Source organism: Vulpes vulpes, chromosome 8, assembly GCF_048418805.1.
Source record: "Vulpes vulpes isolate BD-2025 chromosome 8, VulVul3, whole genome shotgun sequence".
Classification (NCBI taxonomy): domain Eukaryota; kingdom Metazoa; phylum Chordata; class Mammalia; order Carnivora; family Canidae; genus Vulpes; species Vulpes vulpes.
The window spans coordinates 53,064,890-53,078,400 of record NC_132787.1 but is presented as its reverse complement, the minus strand read 5'-3'; the positions used below and the strand labels follow the sequence as shown (position 1 = coordinate 53,078,400).

The following is a 13,511-nucleotide window of genomic DNA, read 5'->3' as shown; positions in this document are numbered from 1 at the left end:
TGACCTCTCCCCTACTTTCCATAGGTTCCCTGAGCAGGCTGAGGCTGAAGTTTAAGGTCTAGTAACCAGTCACGAGTGCTTATATCCCAGGAGGACCACCTGAGAGGTTAAAGGTTGAGCATCTGTTTGCAAACATTTAGAGAGGACTGCACAGTGCTTGCTCAGCCCTGTGCTACCCCCTTGCCTGCTAGGGCCTGCTTTATATTGAACAGATTGCTCCCATACCCACAGCCAGGCCCATGCTGGCCTCCAGCTGAGGGGGGTTCTCTGGCAAGAATCCTACCCTTCACTACCCTATGTTCCATCCATAACTTCTGGTCCCCTCCTACCTTGGGCAGGAAGCTTTAGAGTTGGGGTCTGCAAACTCCACAGGAACCCAAGTGAGGAGAAGGAGGGCTGAATGGAAAACCTGGATGCAACATGTTGTTGAAAAGATTGGGAGTGGAGACCCAAGAAAATTGGAAGGTCAGATATCAGGTAGATAGGGCACCCGTGGTGTAGTGAGGAAAAGACACTTATTTCCCTCAATTCACTTTTATTGCTATTTGAACTTTGAAAGGAAGGAAGGGTGGCCTAGAGGCACAGGCTGGTTGAGATTAAGCCAAAGGGAAGGGCTGCTGTCTCAACTGAGCAAAGCAGTAGTTATGGCCATATGTTTATGGAGTTATGGTTTATGGGATTTTACCATTCCACAGCCTTGTGCCTTGGGAAAGTCACCACAAGTCTGCAGGCCTCACGTATGGGACAGAATTTGGATTAGAGATCCACTATGAACCCTTCAAAGTGATGCCGATCCACCTGCCAGAGTCTAAATGGTTTTGAGAACAAAGGTCAGGATGTGTCCAGCTCTTGCTGAGCTCATTCCATCCTCTGGATTTCCCCACCTATTTTCAGCTTGGGCAAGCTAAAGATACCTCAGGCATCTAGCCAGTCCTTTCCAAGAAACTGCCTCAGCCCCGGTAGCAGGAGGATCAGCAATTCTATCAACAATTGAGGGAGGTGATAACCCCTGCAGGAGAGTTCAAGGTCACAGTCTGCAAGTCAGGACTCAAATCAAACCATTTGATGGAGAAATTTCTGAATGAGGAAGGGGCTAGTGGGGGCAGGGCTTCTTTATCTCTGGGCGTTTTGCAAGTCTGGCCAGAGGACAGAGAAGAGAAATGAGCTAGACAGGAATAGCTCAGTTAGCTAATTGGGCCAGACGAGTATAACCCCTTCTCCAGTGACCTTTCCCCTACTGAGCCCCACTATCTCCTCAAGGTCATTTGGGATCAGAATGCTGAAAATAAGAAGTTCTAGTATCACCTCAGAAAGCCCTTTGCTTTATCTCCAACAGAACTTAATTTGCTGTTTTGTGTCTTAAAGGGAAGGAAGGTTCTCCTGGCCAGCCTAAGGGGACTCAGTGGGAAGACAGTGATCGGCTCAAACTGCAGGACCTGAGAGGCTAAGGCCCAAGACTTTTAAGACCTTTTTAAGGTCCAAGGGTCCTCAGACCCAGGCCTGACCAATGCAGGGAGAGGCTGTGTCCCCACGATCTCTGAGTCTGGGACTATTCCCTATTCTCAAAGCCCTCCTCCCTAGATCCTCAGCTATGAACCAAGCTTCCCAAGATTTGGACCCCTGCCTCTCCCTGAATCTTCCCCATCCTGTGAGTCCATCTTTCTTGGTATAAAATGGTCAAGGGAAAACATCCAAATCCTGTCTTTGACCTTCTTTGTTACATTCAGGGCAGCATTGATAGTACTAGAAGAGGAGGGAGATTAGTTAGACCTGTCTTCACCTTACCAAAGAGGGTGGTCATGGTGAGGGATAAACTCACCCAAGTCAGGGACACAGATCTGGAGTATTTCCTATCTTGGGGAGAGAAAAGATGAAACCCCATTTGGACAGGGAAAGAAGCCTGGGACTCATCCTCCTTCTGCTCCTCTATGGTGGGAGAGGTAGCCATTCTGGAAAGGAGAGTCCCTCATCTAAGGATGGCAAGGTAACTCTTTTACTTCATTTTTCTGAGGCACTGGATGGTAAGAGGAAGTAAAACAAAGATGGGCTCAGTGGGAGAAAGGGTAAATGCTGAGCAGCCCTTTTCTCAGCCTTCCACTTCCTGTCCCCAAGCCTCTCTCCTGGCCCTTAAACAATCTTTTCCATCTGACCATACTTGGCTGCTCTTGGCCCCTCACCTCTCCTTTACTTGGCCTGGCTCCTGTTTTGAGACTTGCTTTTCTCTGTGAGCTACCACTCTAACACCTGTCCAGAGATATCAGAGATGTCTACAAACTTCCGAGGAGCTGGACTAGGCCTGGTCAGGAGGTGGAACTTAGGGCCAGAAAGAGCTTATCACTCAGTCTTATTGTCTTTTATATTCTTTTCCTCTTGTTGACTCTCTTGCTCCATGTCTTTCTTTCCATGTCTCTCTTTGCTTCCTGCTTAACTTGGGTTATTTATGGGTGATGCAGTGAGAAATATTTGGAGTTGCAGAATACACACAGTACATCTTCCAGGCTGGCAATTTTACTTTTAAGATTTGGTGGAGGAAGATAAAAATTATTATGTTAAACTACACAAATATAGTGTATGGTATTAATCAAAAGGTGTACTCTTTATACATAAAATAGGTACTTCAACAACATTTTAAGCTTCTGACAGGCTACTTTGAGGGTTCCAGAAGCTCTGAGGGAAATGGTTCATTCTCCCTAATCTTAGGGGTCCCCTCAGAGGAAATATTTGAGAAGCTCTACGTAGAAGTAAGAACTTAAGAGAAACCTAAATACCACATACAGGAGTCAGGCAGGTATAAAAGGGTGAAGCAGGTGAGTTTGAAACAACAGGGAGTGTGAGACAACAAACTGACAAATGAGAGCCTGTCTGGTCCCTTTGGCTCTGGACGCCATGAAGGAATGCAGGCTGCTTTTTAAGAGAGGCCAGAACAGTAGAGTTTGGTGAAATCTGGTTTTGAAATGTTTACCACTAATTCAAATTTTTAGAAAGAAACTGTACAGGTTTCTAAATGTCTGCAAGCTGATTCCACCAATGACCCTCTGGTTTGCTGCCCCTGATCTCAACTAATATTTCTTCTACTTTTATATGAGGCTCATCTTAGCTTTCAAGATCTCAAATTCTGTTCCCAAGGGTTCAGAGCAGTGAGGTGTGTGAAGTTGCAAGGGAGTTCGGAGCTCTCCTACAGGGTAGCTTGAAGAACTAGGGCTGAAGAGAAGTCTCTTGGTACCACTAGCAGACTTCTTTCTTCAAGAGAAGCAAGGCAGCCATTGGCCACAGACTGACCACCCTTTCCTTGATCTACAGGGATATGGTGCTAAAAACATTTTGGGGTCTTGCACAGAAAGCAAAGTTTCCTTAGAGTTGGAAGGTATGACAGGCAAGAAAAACCACGAATGGAGTGAAATTGGAGAAGGAGAGACAAAGGAGACAAAGGAAGGATTCATTTTGAATGGAGCAGAGGAAAGAGGAAGTCAGAATTTAGACAGGTGAAGTACAGAGGGAGGGTCTTCAGCCACAGAACCATATAAGGGAAACATAGTTCTCACGCCCCTGGCCCCCACCTCACCCCCCAGCAACTGAAATCCTTCCTCTGTCCATCTGTCCAGAAAGTTAAAAATATCCAAGCTGGGCACCTGGCCAAGCCCGGACATGTCCAAGAACCTGTTTACTGACCATTTGATTGACTTAGAGAGGTAGTTAGCAGCTCCATCACCTCAATGAAGAATGAGAATGGACCTTGCTTGACATCCCAGGACTCAAGGCACATGAGAGTCACAATCCTGGACCCTTGCTCTTTCTGTTCTCCTCTTCCCAGTCGCTTCCGTTGCGACTGACCGGAAGATGGAGATGACCAATCAACTGGGAGTCAAAAATTCCAGCCTTCAAAGCCTGTTCATTCTTTTCTCCTTACAGAAGGGTCCCAGGAAAGAATACAGCAGGGTCAAGCCAAGGGAAAGGTCAAGACAAAACAGAAATAGCCTAAACAGGCTAAATTGGGCCTCAACAGAGGGCTCACCTCCACTAGCTTTTGTGCCACTCACTCTAGTCCATCTAAGGAAAAAAAAAATTGAATGGGATGCATTACCTTCAAATAAGGAGTCTGAGAGTTCTTTGTTGTGTCACATTGTTTGCGCAGCACTCTCTGTTCCTCAGTTTATGACTCTAAATGGTGAGAAGCTTTCCTCCGAAGTTGTATAATGAAAAGTTAAGAAAGCTCAGTTAATTTCCAGAAGGTGACAGGGTTAATCCAGAGGCTGGTGAAGCATTCTCGGAGTATGAGAGAGAAAACTCTAGTATTCCCTGAGCTCTACCATGAGGTGCTGGGAGCGTGTAGAGGGCCTGTCCTGGTCTGGAGATGGGAGTCCCAACCTCTTCCCTACCAAATTAACTCCAGGCTGAGTCAGCTTCCATACATGGACTTCTTCTCATGCTGTTTTGTTCCCTTAACACAGGAAGGGAATCAAGAGGAGCAAAGAGAGAATGGCCTTACTTCTGCTAGGTCACAGAAAAAGAACAATTTTGGAGACATGCCTGGATCTGAACTAAGGTGGTAGTAGATATGCCTCTTCTTTTATTTTAGATAGCAAGCACTGGTTTGCCATTGTTCTAACACTTCACATTTATTTTTAAAACCCTCACAACAATCTTCTTTATTTCTTTTTTAATATTTTATTTATTTATTCACGAGAGACACTGAGAGAGGCAGAGAGAGAAGCAGGCTTCCTGAGAGGAGCCTGATGTGGGATTCAACCCCAGGACCCCAGGATCAGGGCCTGAATGAAGGGCAGACACTGAACCACTGAGCCATCCAGGTACCCACAACAATCTTCTGAGATTTCAAGATATCAAACCATAGCTCTGAAAGCTTAAACAAGTGGCCCAAGCTTATACAGCTTGTTAAATGGTGGAATTAGGATTGGGGTTTAGATAGTTTGACTCCACACTGTATTATTTCTCCTTAATAGTATAGGAAGCCTGATCCCTAAACTTTTTCTAGGCTATAGAAAAGCCTATTGGGCTGGGATCTGCAGCCCTGGATCTATAGGCACTCTGCAGGGTGGTTTGCAAGTTAGGAAATGGAGGTGAGGGCGCAGCGGTTTGGTGCCGCCTGCAGCCCAGGGCGTGATCCTGGAGACCCTGGATCGAGTCCCATGTCAGGCTCTGCGTGGAGCCTGCTTCTCCCTCTGCCTGTGTCTCTGCCTCTCATTCTCTCTCTGTGTTTCTATGAATAAATAAAATCTTAAAAAAAAAAAAAAAAGGAAATGGAGGTGAGTGAGGAGGGGTAAGAATAGAGAAGGAGACAAAAATTCCTGCTCTTCTAGTCCAGAACTGTTGAAGTCAGGGGGCTTGGGACAGGGATTTCAGCCATTGGAGGGTCAGTAAATTATTTTCCTGATCTACCTTATGTATTCCATAGTCTAGAGATATATAATCCAAGGAAAGAATGCTAGGAAGGGGTCTGTAGGCTGTTGAGAGAACCGGGCAAAAGATACTCCTTCACCCCTCTCCAGACCCTTCAGCTCCTATATGATTATTTTTGTTGACGAGGTGCTCGGACAGATCTCTCCACACTTCTCCCTCCCAGAGGCTCAGCCCAAATTACACCCTTGTGTTTTCAGTCTGTTCAGAGGTATCAAGGTAGCCAAGGACCCCGGTTGTGGAAGTACCTGCCCTTTCCTTCTTAATTTTACTTTCTCTAGCTCTTTTCTCCCATTAGTTCGTTTTCTTGCTGTCTTTTCTCAGGTCTTTGTATATCAGGTTGGACTTAATGAATAAATGATACTAAGAACTGGATCTCCTCTAACGGCTCTACATGTAGGTTTTGGTTCTTTAAAAATTAAAAGGCAGAGGCACCTGGGTGGCTCAGTGGTTGAGCATCTGCCTTTGCTTCAGGTCATGATCCTGGGGTCCTGGGATGGAGTCCCACATCGGGCTCCCAGGAGGGAGCCTGCTTCTCCCTTTGCCTGTGTCTCTGCCTCTCTCTGTCTTTCATGAATAAATAAATAAAATCTTTGAAAAAAAATTAAAAGGCATATGAGAAGAGCACTGGAAAGAATGACCCCCAAATCTACCCGTTTAAGTAGCTGGGTCAGTACCCAGGGAAGTATACTTAAAGGAGCCTCTCTGCGAAAAATGTCCTGAGTTAAGGTAGAAGTTGTGTGTAGAAGGTAAAAGAAAGTCAGAGTGGAGCCTTTTGTGCTCTAAAGGAAGGATGAGTTTCCTCTGAGTGAATAGCTTCTTTCCTTCTTCATATTTTGCTACACTGCTCAAGATGGTTGTCACTAGTCACACATGGAGCTAATTAAATTTAAATTAATCCAACAAAAATTAAAATTCAGTTAATCAGTCACACCACCACATTCAGAGCTCAATTGCCACTCCATCATCACAGAAAGTTCTATTAGTGCTGAGTTTGAGGCATTATGGTATCAGGAGAGGATGCATATGCTCTGGCTGTTAGAAAATCAGATCTCTAACAGAACTTAGGTGTAAGTTATCTACCTTCTCCCTGCTATCCTTTTCTCAGATCTTGTCCCATTAGCCAGGCTATTTACAAGAACAGTCAGGCTTTCTCTCCATCTCTTCTTCCTGCCCTCTGGCCTGCTCTCGTCCTTGCCCCACCCCTCCAGTCCCTGGAAAACAAGCTGGGCAAAAAAACTTTCCATCAACTTTGACCTAGTTTTCTGGTCAAATTCAGGGGAAAGGGGAGGAGCCACTAAACTCTTGAACAGGTAAGAAAAGGAGGCAGCTGAGGTATGAGTAGAGTTACCACGGCAACAGGGAGCTAGAGCCACATACCTTGGGAAAGAAAAAGAAGAAAAGAGAGAAGAGCTCCTGAGAATTAAAGACAGATGAACAAAGACTGAAGTAGGAAAGAATCTTTTCAATCTCACGTTGTGCTCAATTCACACTGATTTTATGAACTTTCAGGAGTCTGAGGTTTGGAATTAAAGCCAAGCCCCAAATACCCAAATAAGGGCCAGGACTAGATCTGTCTACAAAAGTTTAAATAAGCCAGAAACCAGAAAGTATATTAACTACTCTGCAGTCTCAGGGTTGCTCATCCCCATCTCCCCCTTTAAGAATAATAAAAATCCTTTCAGGTAGAGGGGCAGTTGTGGTAACCATTTATTGTTACCACTCTATAAGGAATAGGAACTCCAGAAGCATGTCCTAAGGGATGATGGTGGGGTTAAATATTCAGCAAACATATGCAGTTACGCTCATGTGTTTGATAGAACTGTAACAGGAACATAGGAGATGGTAGATGCCCTTCAACAAATACAAGCCTAGGGCAGCCCCGGTGGCTCAGTGGTTTAGCACTGCCTTCAGCCCAGGGCCTGATCCTGGGGTCCCAGGATCGAGTCCTGCATCAGGCTCCCTGCATGGAGCCTGCTTCTCCCTATGCCTGTATCTCTACCTCTGTCTCTCATAAATAAATAAAATCTTTAAAAAACAAATACAAGTCTAGATCCTTAAGTCCTGAATAATTATCTTCTATCTTACTGTATACAAACCAGGTTTAGCCAAGAGTAAATTCTACGATGAAACCAAACTATAAAATAGGGAGCCTGGGATCCCTGGGTGGTGCAGCGGTTTGGCGCCTGCCTTTGGCCCAGGGCGCGATCCTGGAGACCGGGGATCGAATCCCACATCGGGCTCCCGGTGCATGGAGCCTGCTTCTCCCTCTGCCTGTGTCTCTGCTTCTCTCTCTCTCTCTGTGACTATCATAAATAAATAAAAAATAAAATAGGGAGCCATAACCTTTCCTTTCAAATCCCATCACCAATGTTTGTGTATTTCAAGACCTCATTTTATTTTTCAAAAGATTTTTTTTTTTAATTTTATTTATTCATGAGAAACAGAGAGAGAGGCAGAGGGAGAAGCAGGCTCCTCACAGGGAGCCCGATGCAAGATTCGATCCCTAGACCTCAGGATCAGGCCCTGAGCCAAAGGCAGAGGCTCAACCACTGAGCCACCCAGGAGCCCCTATTTTTCAAAAGATCTTATTAAGTAACCTCTGCACCCAGCATGGGGCTCAAATTCTCAATTCTGAGGTCAAGAGTCACATGCTCTCCTGATTGAGCCAGCCAGGTCCCCCAAGAGTTCATCTTTTAAAAGTCATGCACTCCAAAATTGAAGGAATTTCATCATTAGTATCTACAGGTGCAGAGAACTAGCCTGTACCACTAATGTCCCACTATAGTTTAGTTCCTTGGAATTAAGATTAAATGTAGCTCAGATTCCTTCCCTTTTCACCCCAACCCCCACTCTAACTATAGTCATTAGGGCCTTGTATCATAGGGAGTGTTTTCCCCACAGGGTATCCCAAACTGTGAAGTAGTAGGGGCAGGCTCCTTCAGGCACACTTTCTAATAGCTCACAAGAAAGCCATTTTTTTCATGAAAAAACTTTTATTTTTATTTTTTTTACAAAGAATACCCCCCACTTGGGGTGAAAATATATCTGGTTAAGTACAAAATATAGTTTTTATCATACAAAAAGATATACAATTAAAAAACAAACGAACCACCTTCAGCCGACATACTTTCTCAGAAAAGGGTGGAGCTCAGTGCTCTGACACAGGACAGTGAACAAAGTGCTAAGGCTGAGGGTGACTGACCAAGTGCTAGGGGCTGCAGTGAGAGGGCTGTCGACATCCCTGCCTCCTAACATTGGGAAGAAAGGGAGCCCTGGGGGCTTTGGGTGAAGACACTTGCCCTCTCATTTCTCAAGGCAATGTCTGGAAGCTCTGATCACAGTGCTGTGGGCATCAATCTAGAGTTCCTCCTTCGGTGTGGAGAAGTCACAGTGGGCAAGGCTGATAGCAGCAACCCTTCTCAGAGAATTAGTGTCAGAATCACAGAATTCTGTACACTGGGACAAAGTCTTGGAAGTAAGGAATAACACTATTTTTTTGTCATTGTGCTTACCCCTAGAAACATAGTAGACCAGATTTAGCTTACATTTGATATAGGGGGGAAAAAAAAACACAACCCAAAATTTGACAGGAACTAAAGTGCTAAGAATGATCACCTCAGAATCCATTCCAAGGAGTCACATGAAAAGAAAAACACTCTCCCACATGAAAATGTTTGTCAACAGGAGAACACAGTGCAAAAGGCTCTAAAAACAGCTTTTAAGACCTTTGGTGGGGCATAGTTACAACTGCTTTAAGCCAGATTAAAGCACAATCTAAGCAAAGACCACCTTAGAGCCGCTTCTCTTGAAGTCACATGGGAAGAAGCTCTCTCCAAAGTTCAAACCAAATCTGCTCTGGAAGCCCCCCCCCCCCCTTAAGTGTACAAAGGGCAACGATTTTGTCCTAAAAATTTGGCCATGATTTTTTTGTTTTCCTAGTTTGCTAAATTGGCACCAACATTCAAGATATACAATCCCCTCCAAAAAACCTGGGGAAGACCACGTCAGGAGGCCACCAAGATTTGACAAAATTGGGATGGGCTGGAGTTTTTCTAGCTTGTTTTTAAACCCATCCAGCAAACACTCCCATATCACAACTTCACATCATCTCGCTGGCTGAGGATGTGTGTGCACCATCATTTAAGGTCCTGGAGATGGCCTGCTGAGCACCTCCTACACTGGGGAGTCAGAGGCTGGGGTGGACCCATACCCCAACTGTAGAGACTGTTCAGTCTCTGAGAAAGTAAGAGTCCAGGAAGAGAGGCAGAAAGAAACATGTTAAGTACAGCTGCTTCTTTTCTTCCACAAGTTCACTGCACATTGTTGTTGAGGATGGAGGGATCCACCTGGGGTGGGGGGAAGAGAAACAAAAGAAACGATCATTTTAGTTTGGGTAAGAACTAAAACCACCACCCAGTTTAGCAGTCCTTCCCATTCAACTTCCTGTAAGAGGCTTAGGACAATTTGTAAAATTGCAATGATCACCTCTGTGTAAGTCGGTGGTGGCATAAACTTGAACTCAGGAGCATACATAAAAATAGGGCTGTCTTGGGAACCATCTGTGTCATCTAGTAGAGGAGTAGTGGGGCTCTCCAATCGGTGATCTTCAGGAATGATATCCATATAGCAAGGAGGAGCTGGAAAAAACATAGGCATAAGAAGTTTGGCCAAGAAATGCCTGACCGTCACAATTTCACAAACCCAAGCAGGCCAAAAAGGAAGAAAAAACATTATTAGGTCTGGCTCACCTTCTGGGGTATCGGGGATGTTGAGATCTATCCAACTCATTTCAGAGCTGGTTCTACTGGCCATGCTCGATGTCCGACTGCTCAGACCTGATCTGCTACCAATTACCAGGGGCAGATCAAGGATGACCTTCTTGGAGCCAGGGACACTAACATAGATCTAGAAAGGAAGAATGACAGTTAAACTAGAGGTTTGGAGAAATGACTATTTTGACAGATGAACAGTTTCTTGGACTCCATTCACTCACCAATAAGGAGTATTCAACTCGAAGGATGTTGCAGCCCAGGATAGAAGGCCTGATCTTTTGCACCCGAAGGCTCTTGCCACGCCACGATGCACAGGTTCCTGAGATGATGTGATTACCTCTGACAGATGACAACTTCTGTGTCAGCACTTTGGTTTGACCATTGGCAAGGTAAGTGTGGCGGGCTACTATGGCAGCTTTGGGAACCACGATGCGTGAACATGTATTCTCAAAGTCAGCATGGATGGAAATTTCATCACCTAACAATGAAAAAGATGAAAACTTATTAGCCGACGCTTAATACAATTAAGGACTTCTACCCCTATACACCCTGCCCTCACTCCCAAACCCACAGTTCCTGTTTTATCAGACTACCATTTTAATTAAGTTTTTACCTTCACAGAATCCTTTTCTGTCAATTCGGGCAGAGACAGACACTTGTCCATCAGGAATAAACATGCAGGAAACTTTTTTCTCCTTTTTAGCAGACACAGGAGCCTGTGTTAAATAGGGGGGAAAAGACATTTTGAGACACACTTGACTTATGACTTACCATCCCCGAAACCCAAGAAAACAGAATTTTTTAATGAACCTCACCATTAAATCAGGAGTGTTGACATCCACTAAATCCATCACTTCAAAGAATTTCTTTGTCTCTTGAGTTGGCTGGCTGGGGCGATCAAGAAAAGCCTTCACCCAGTAGTCTACACACCCATATTTTCCTTTGAAAGATGTTCCCAAAGGCCTGTGTCAAGAAAAAAGAAGCAATCTAAAAATGTTCTCCAAGAACAGTAGGTGATCAAAGGTGGCGAATTTTAGAGATTAAAAAAGTCCAAAGATGCACTTAGTAGACACCTACCCCTGAGGAAGCTCAAAGCCGAACTTGTACTCATATTTGTTTCCAGGTCTCATGATCACCATCTCATTCTCACCTGAGGAGAAAGAAGAAAGAATAGCCCATCAGGTTTCTTGTTTCACTTCAAATGCATCTGTGTGAGAAGGAATTCCTGGGCAGCATGCAAGTCTATTGCAGGTCCCCTATTTTCACCCCCTTCTGTTCTTGAGAGATCCTGATGCATTTCGTTGGGCAAAAAGTTTCAAAGCCTTGCAATGATGAAAGGCTCAACCAGGGCAGTGAAGCTAGTACCCTCTCAAACAGGAAACAAGCGAAGAATATGCAACTTATGCACACAGAAAACCTTTAAATAGTTAAGGCAGCATACCTCAGGATCACCTTCAGAACAGAACACTGTAAGAAACTGTACAAATCACCCCCCCTTTTTTTTAGGAGTCTGCAAGTTAAAACTAAAAAAGGAAACAACATACAAGTCAAGCTGCTCGACCTGAGCAACTTGAAATATTCAGCATAAGCTGCAAGCATTCGTTTCAACTCTATTCTCAAATCAGCTTTCACCCTCCCGACAAACAACGGGGCCACTCACCTGTTGGCTGGTCTTCCAGGAGAAGCGTGTCTTCGAAGCGCAGGTATTCAGAGGTCTGTTTGCACTGTTGGGATCCCTGCATCCACAGGACTTTGGCCACTCCGCAAGCCAGGATCCTGACAGCTTTAACTCGAGTCACTTCGCACACCTCCACGACCACCCGGCCAGCCACTTTCTCCCCGCTGCCATACACCTTTTCAGGGTCGTTAAAGACCACCTCAAAAGACTTGATTTTCTTGAACATCACCATGATTGGCTGGGCTGCCTTGACAGTTATAAATGGGGGAAGAGAAAAAACAAAACTCCAAGTCCAAAAATGCTCTGCAAAAAATTATTTCACTCTTCAACTCTCCGCTAAGATTTCAAAAAGATTTTGGAAAAACGTAAGCTGTGGGTGATGCCAAAGGATTCCCAGGGAAAAAAAAAAAAAATCAGCTTTCTGTTCTTTTCTCCGACAGCTGGAGGAGCGCTCCGACTTTAGGAGAGACCGAACAGCCCACCCCGCCAGAGGAGACGGAAGGAGAGTTTCGGTGAGCAGCCGGAAACTGCTTTATATAGTCGCCCGGGCTCGCCCGGCCACGCGAGCGCTAGCCCTGAGGCTCGTGCTGCCCTCGTGCACAGCCCTCCCATTGGCTGCCCGCCCCTTGTTTACCAGCAGCCCAACCAATCAGCGAGGCCGCAGCGGCGCGTGGACACAGTGTGCTCCTGGCGGGGAAAATGGTTGTTGTGCACGGCCGCCTCGCCGGGAGGAGGGAGCGGAGGGGCTGCGGGGCCGCCTCCCTCCGCCCGCAGGACGCCCAGAGGAAGCCCGGAGGGAGCGGGCCCTCGTGGACCCTAGAATTTATCACGAGGGGTGGCCGTCGGGGGGCGGGTGCAGATGCTTCTGGGGTGGGAGCAGCGTTTGTAGCGAAAAGAAAATGTGCTTATGTGGGAATTTCGTGCCTAACCTTAGGCAGTGCAATAAATTTAGAGGCGACCGTTTATTTCCGGCTCACAAGTCGCAAGTCCGGTGAAAAATAATCCCATAACTCCAAGAATACTTCAGAATTGGGGCAGAGGCCAGGGAGCTTTGGTGTGAGTGTTCAGGAAGAGCCCCTTTGTCTTTCTCTTGCCCCCCGGGTCTCTATCAAAACCCCTAAATACTGTGACAGAAAGGAGAACTTGTCACAAATTGTAAAGCTCTTTTCAGTCGTCGGTGGGCAGCGGTCCGGGGCACTGCTCGGCTTTCGCGCTCCCTTTGCGGCGCCCCAGAACCTGGAAGCCCCTGTACCCTCTCTCTCCGTTCGCTCTGTTCTCCCTGGAACGGAATCAGGGCGTGTTCACATCCTGTTCCTTTCCCCCTCATCTCTTCAGTTTCTACCTGCAAAGTTGGGGAACACTTTGTTTCTATTCCCCCAGTTACCAATATATTACTCTTTAGTAAGGTATGTACTTAAAACAAGATGCTTCCCTCGTTTCACTTTCCTCCTCAGCTGCTTGCACTCTTTCTTGTCTTCATCCCCTCTGCAACTCACCAAATCAGAGGTGCATCTCTAAATCCGTAGCCCACACTCCTCACAGCCGAGTTAAAAGTTCTCGTGTTTATATGATCAAAGTGTCAGTAAAGAGATGGCTGCTTTCCTGTTTGAAGGAAGAGTTTCCGTATCTTTTAAAAGTGTTTT

The 13,511-nt window shown here is 45.7% G+C and overlaps 1 protein-coding gene across 1 annotated transcript; it reads right to left on the bottom strand.

Moving 5' to 3' along the window:
• Positions 1 to 8,391: 8,391 nt before the first annotated feature.
• On the bottom strand, positions 8,392 to 12,469 carry TXNIP (thioredoxin interacting protein). Its single transcript, XM_025983044.2, has 8 exons — positions 11,851 to 12,469; positions 11,268 to 11,340; positions 11,006 to 11,153; positions 10,804 to 10,906; positions 10,412 to 10,668; positions 10,167 to 10,323; positions 9,904 to 10,055; positions 8,392 to 9,764 (listed from the first exon to the last, which is right to left on the bottom strand). Exons 1-8 carry the CDS (start codon positions 12,098 to 12,100, stop codon positions 9,729 to 9,731), a joined length of 1,176 nt encoding a protein of 391 aa, XP_025838829.1. The 5' UTR covers positions 12,101 to 12,469; the 3' UTR covers positions 8,392 to 9,728.
• Positions 12,470 to 13,511: the final 1,042 nt, after the last annotated feature.

Bases quoted from the DNA above. Each gene is read 5' to 3' on its own strand.
- TXNIP (XM_025983044.2), bottom strand. From the start codon at position 12,100: ATGGTGATGTTCAAGAAAATCAAGTCTTTTGAGGTGGTCTTTAACGAC. The intron at 10,907-11,005 runs GTGAGGTTCATT...TATTTAACACAG, and splicing joins TCAACACTCCTGATTTAATG to GCTCCTGTGTCTGCTAAAAA. The intron at 10,324-10,411 runs GTGAGTGAATGG...CTTCCTTTCTAG, and splicing joins GAGTTGAATACTCCTTATTG to ATCTATGTTAGTGTCCCTGG.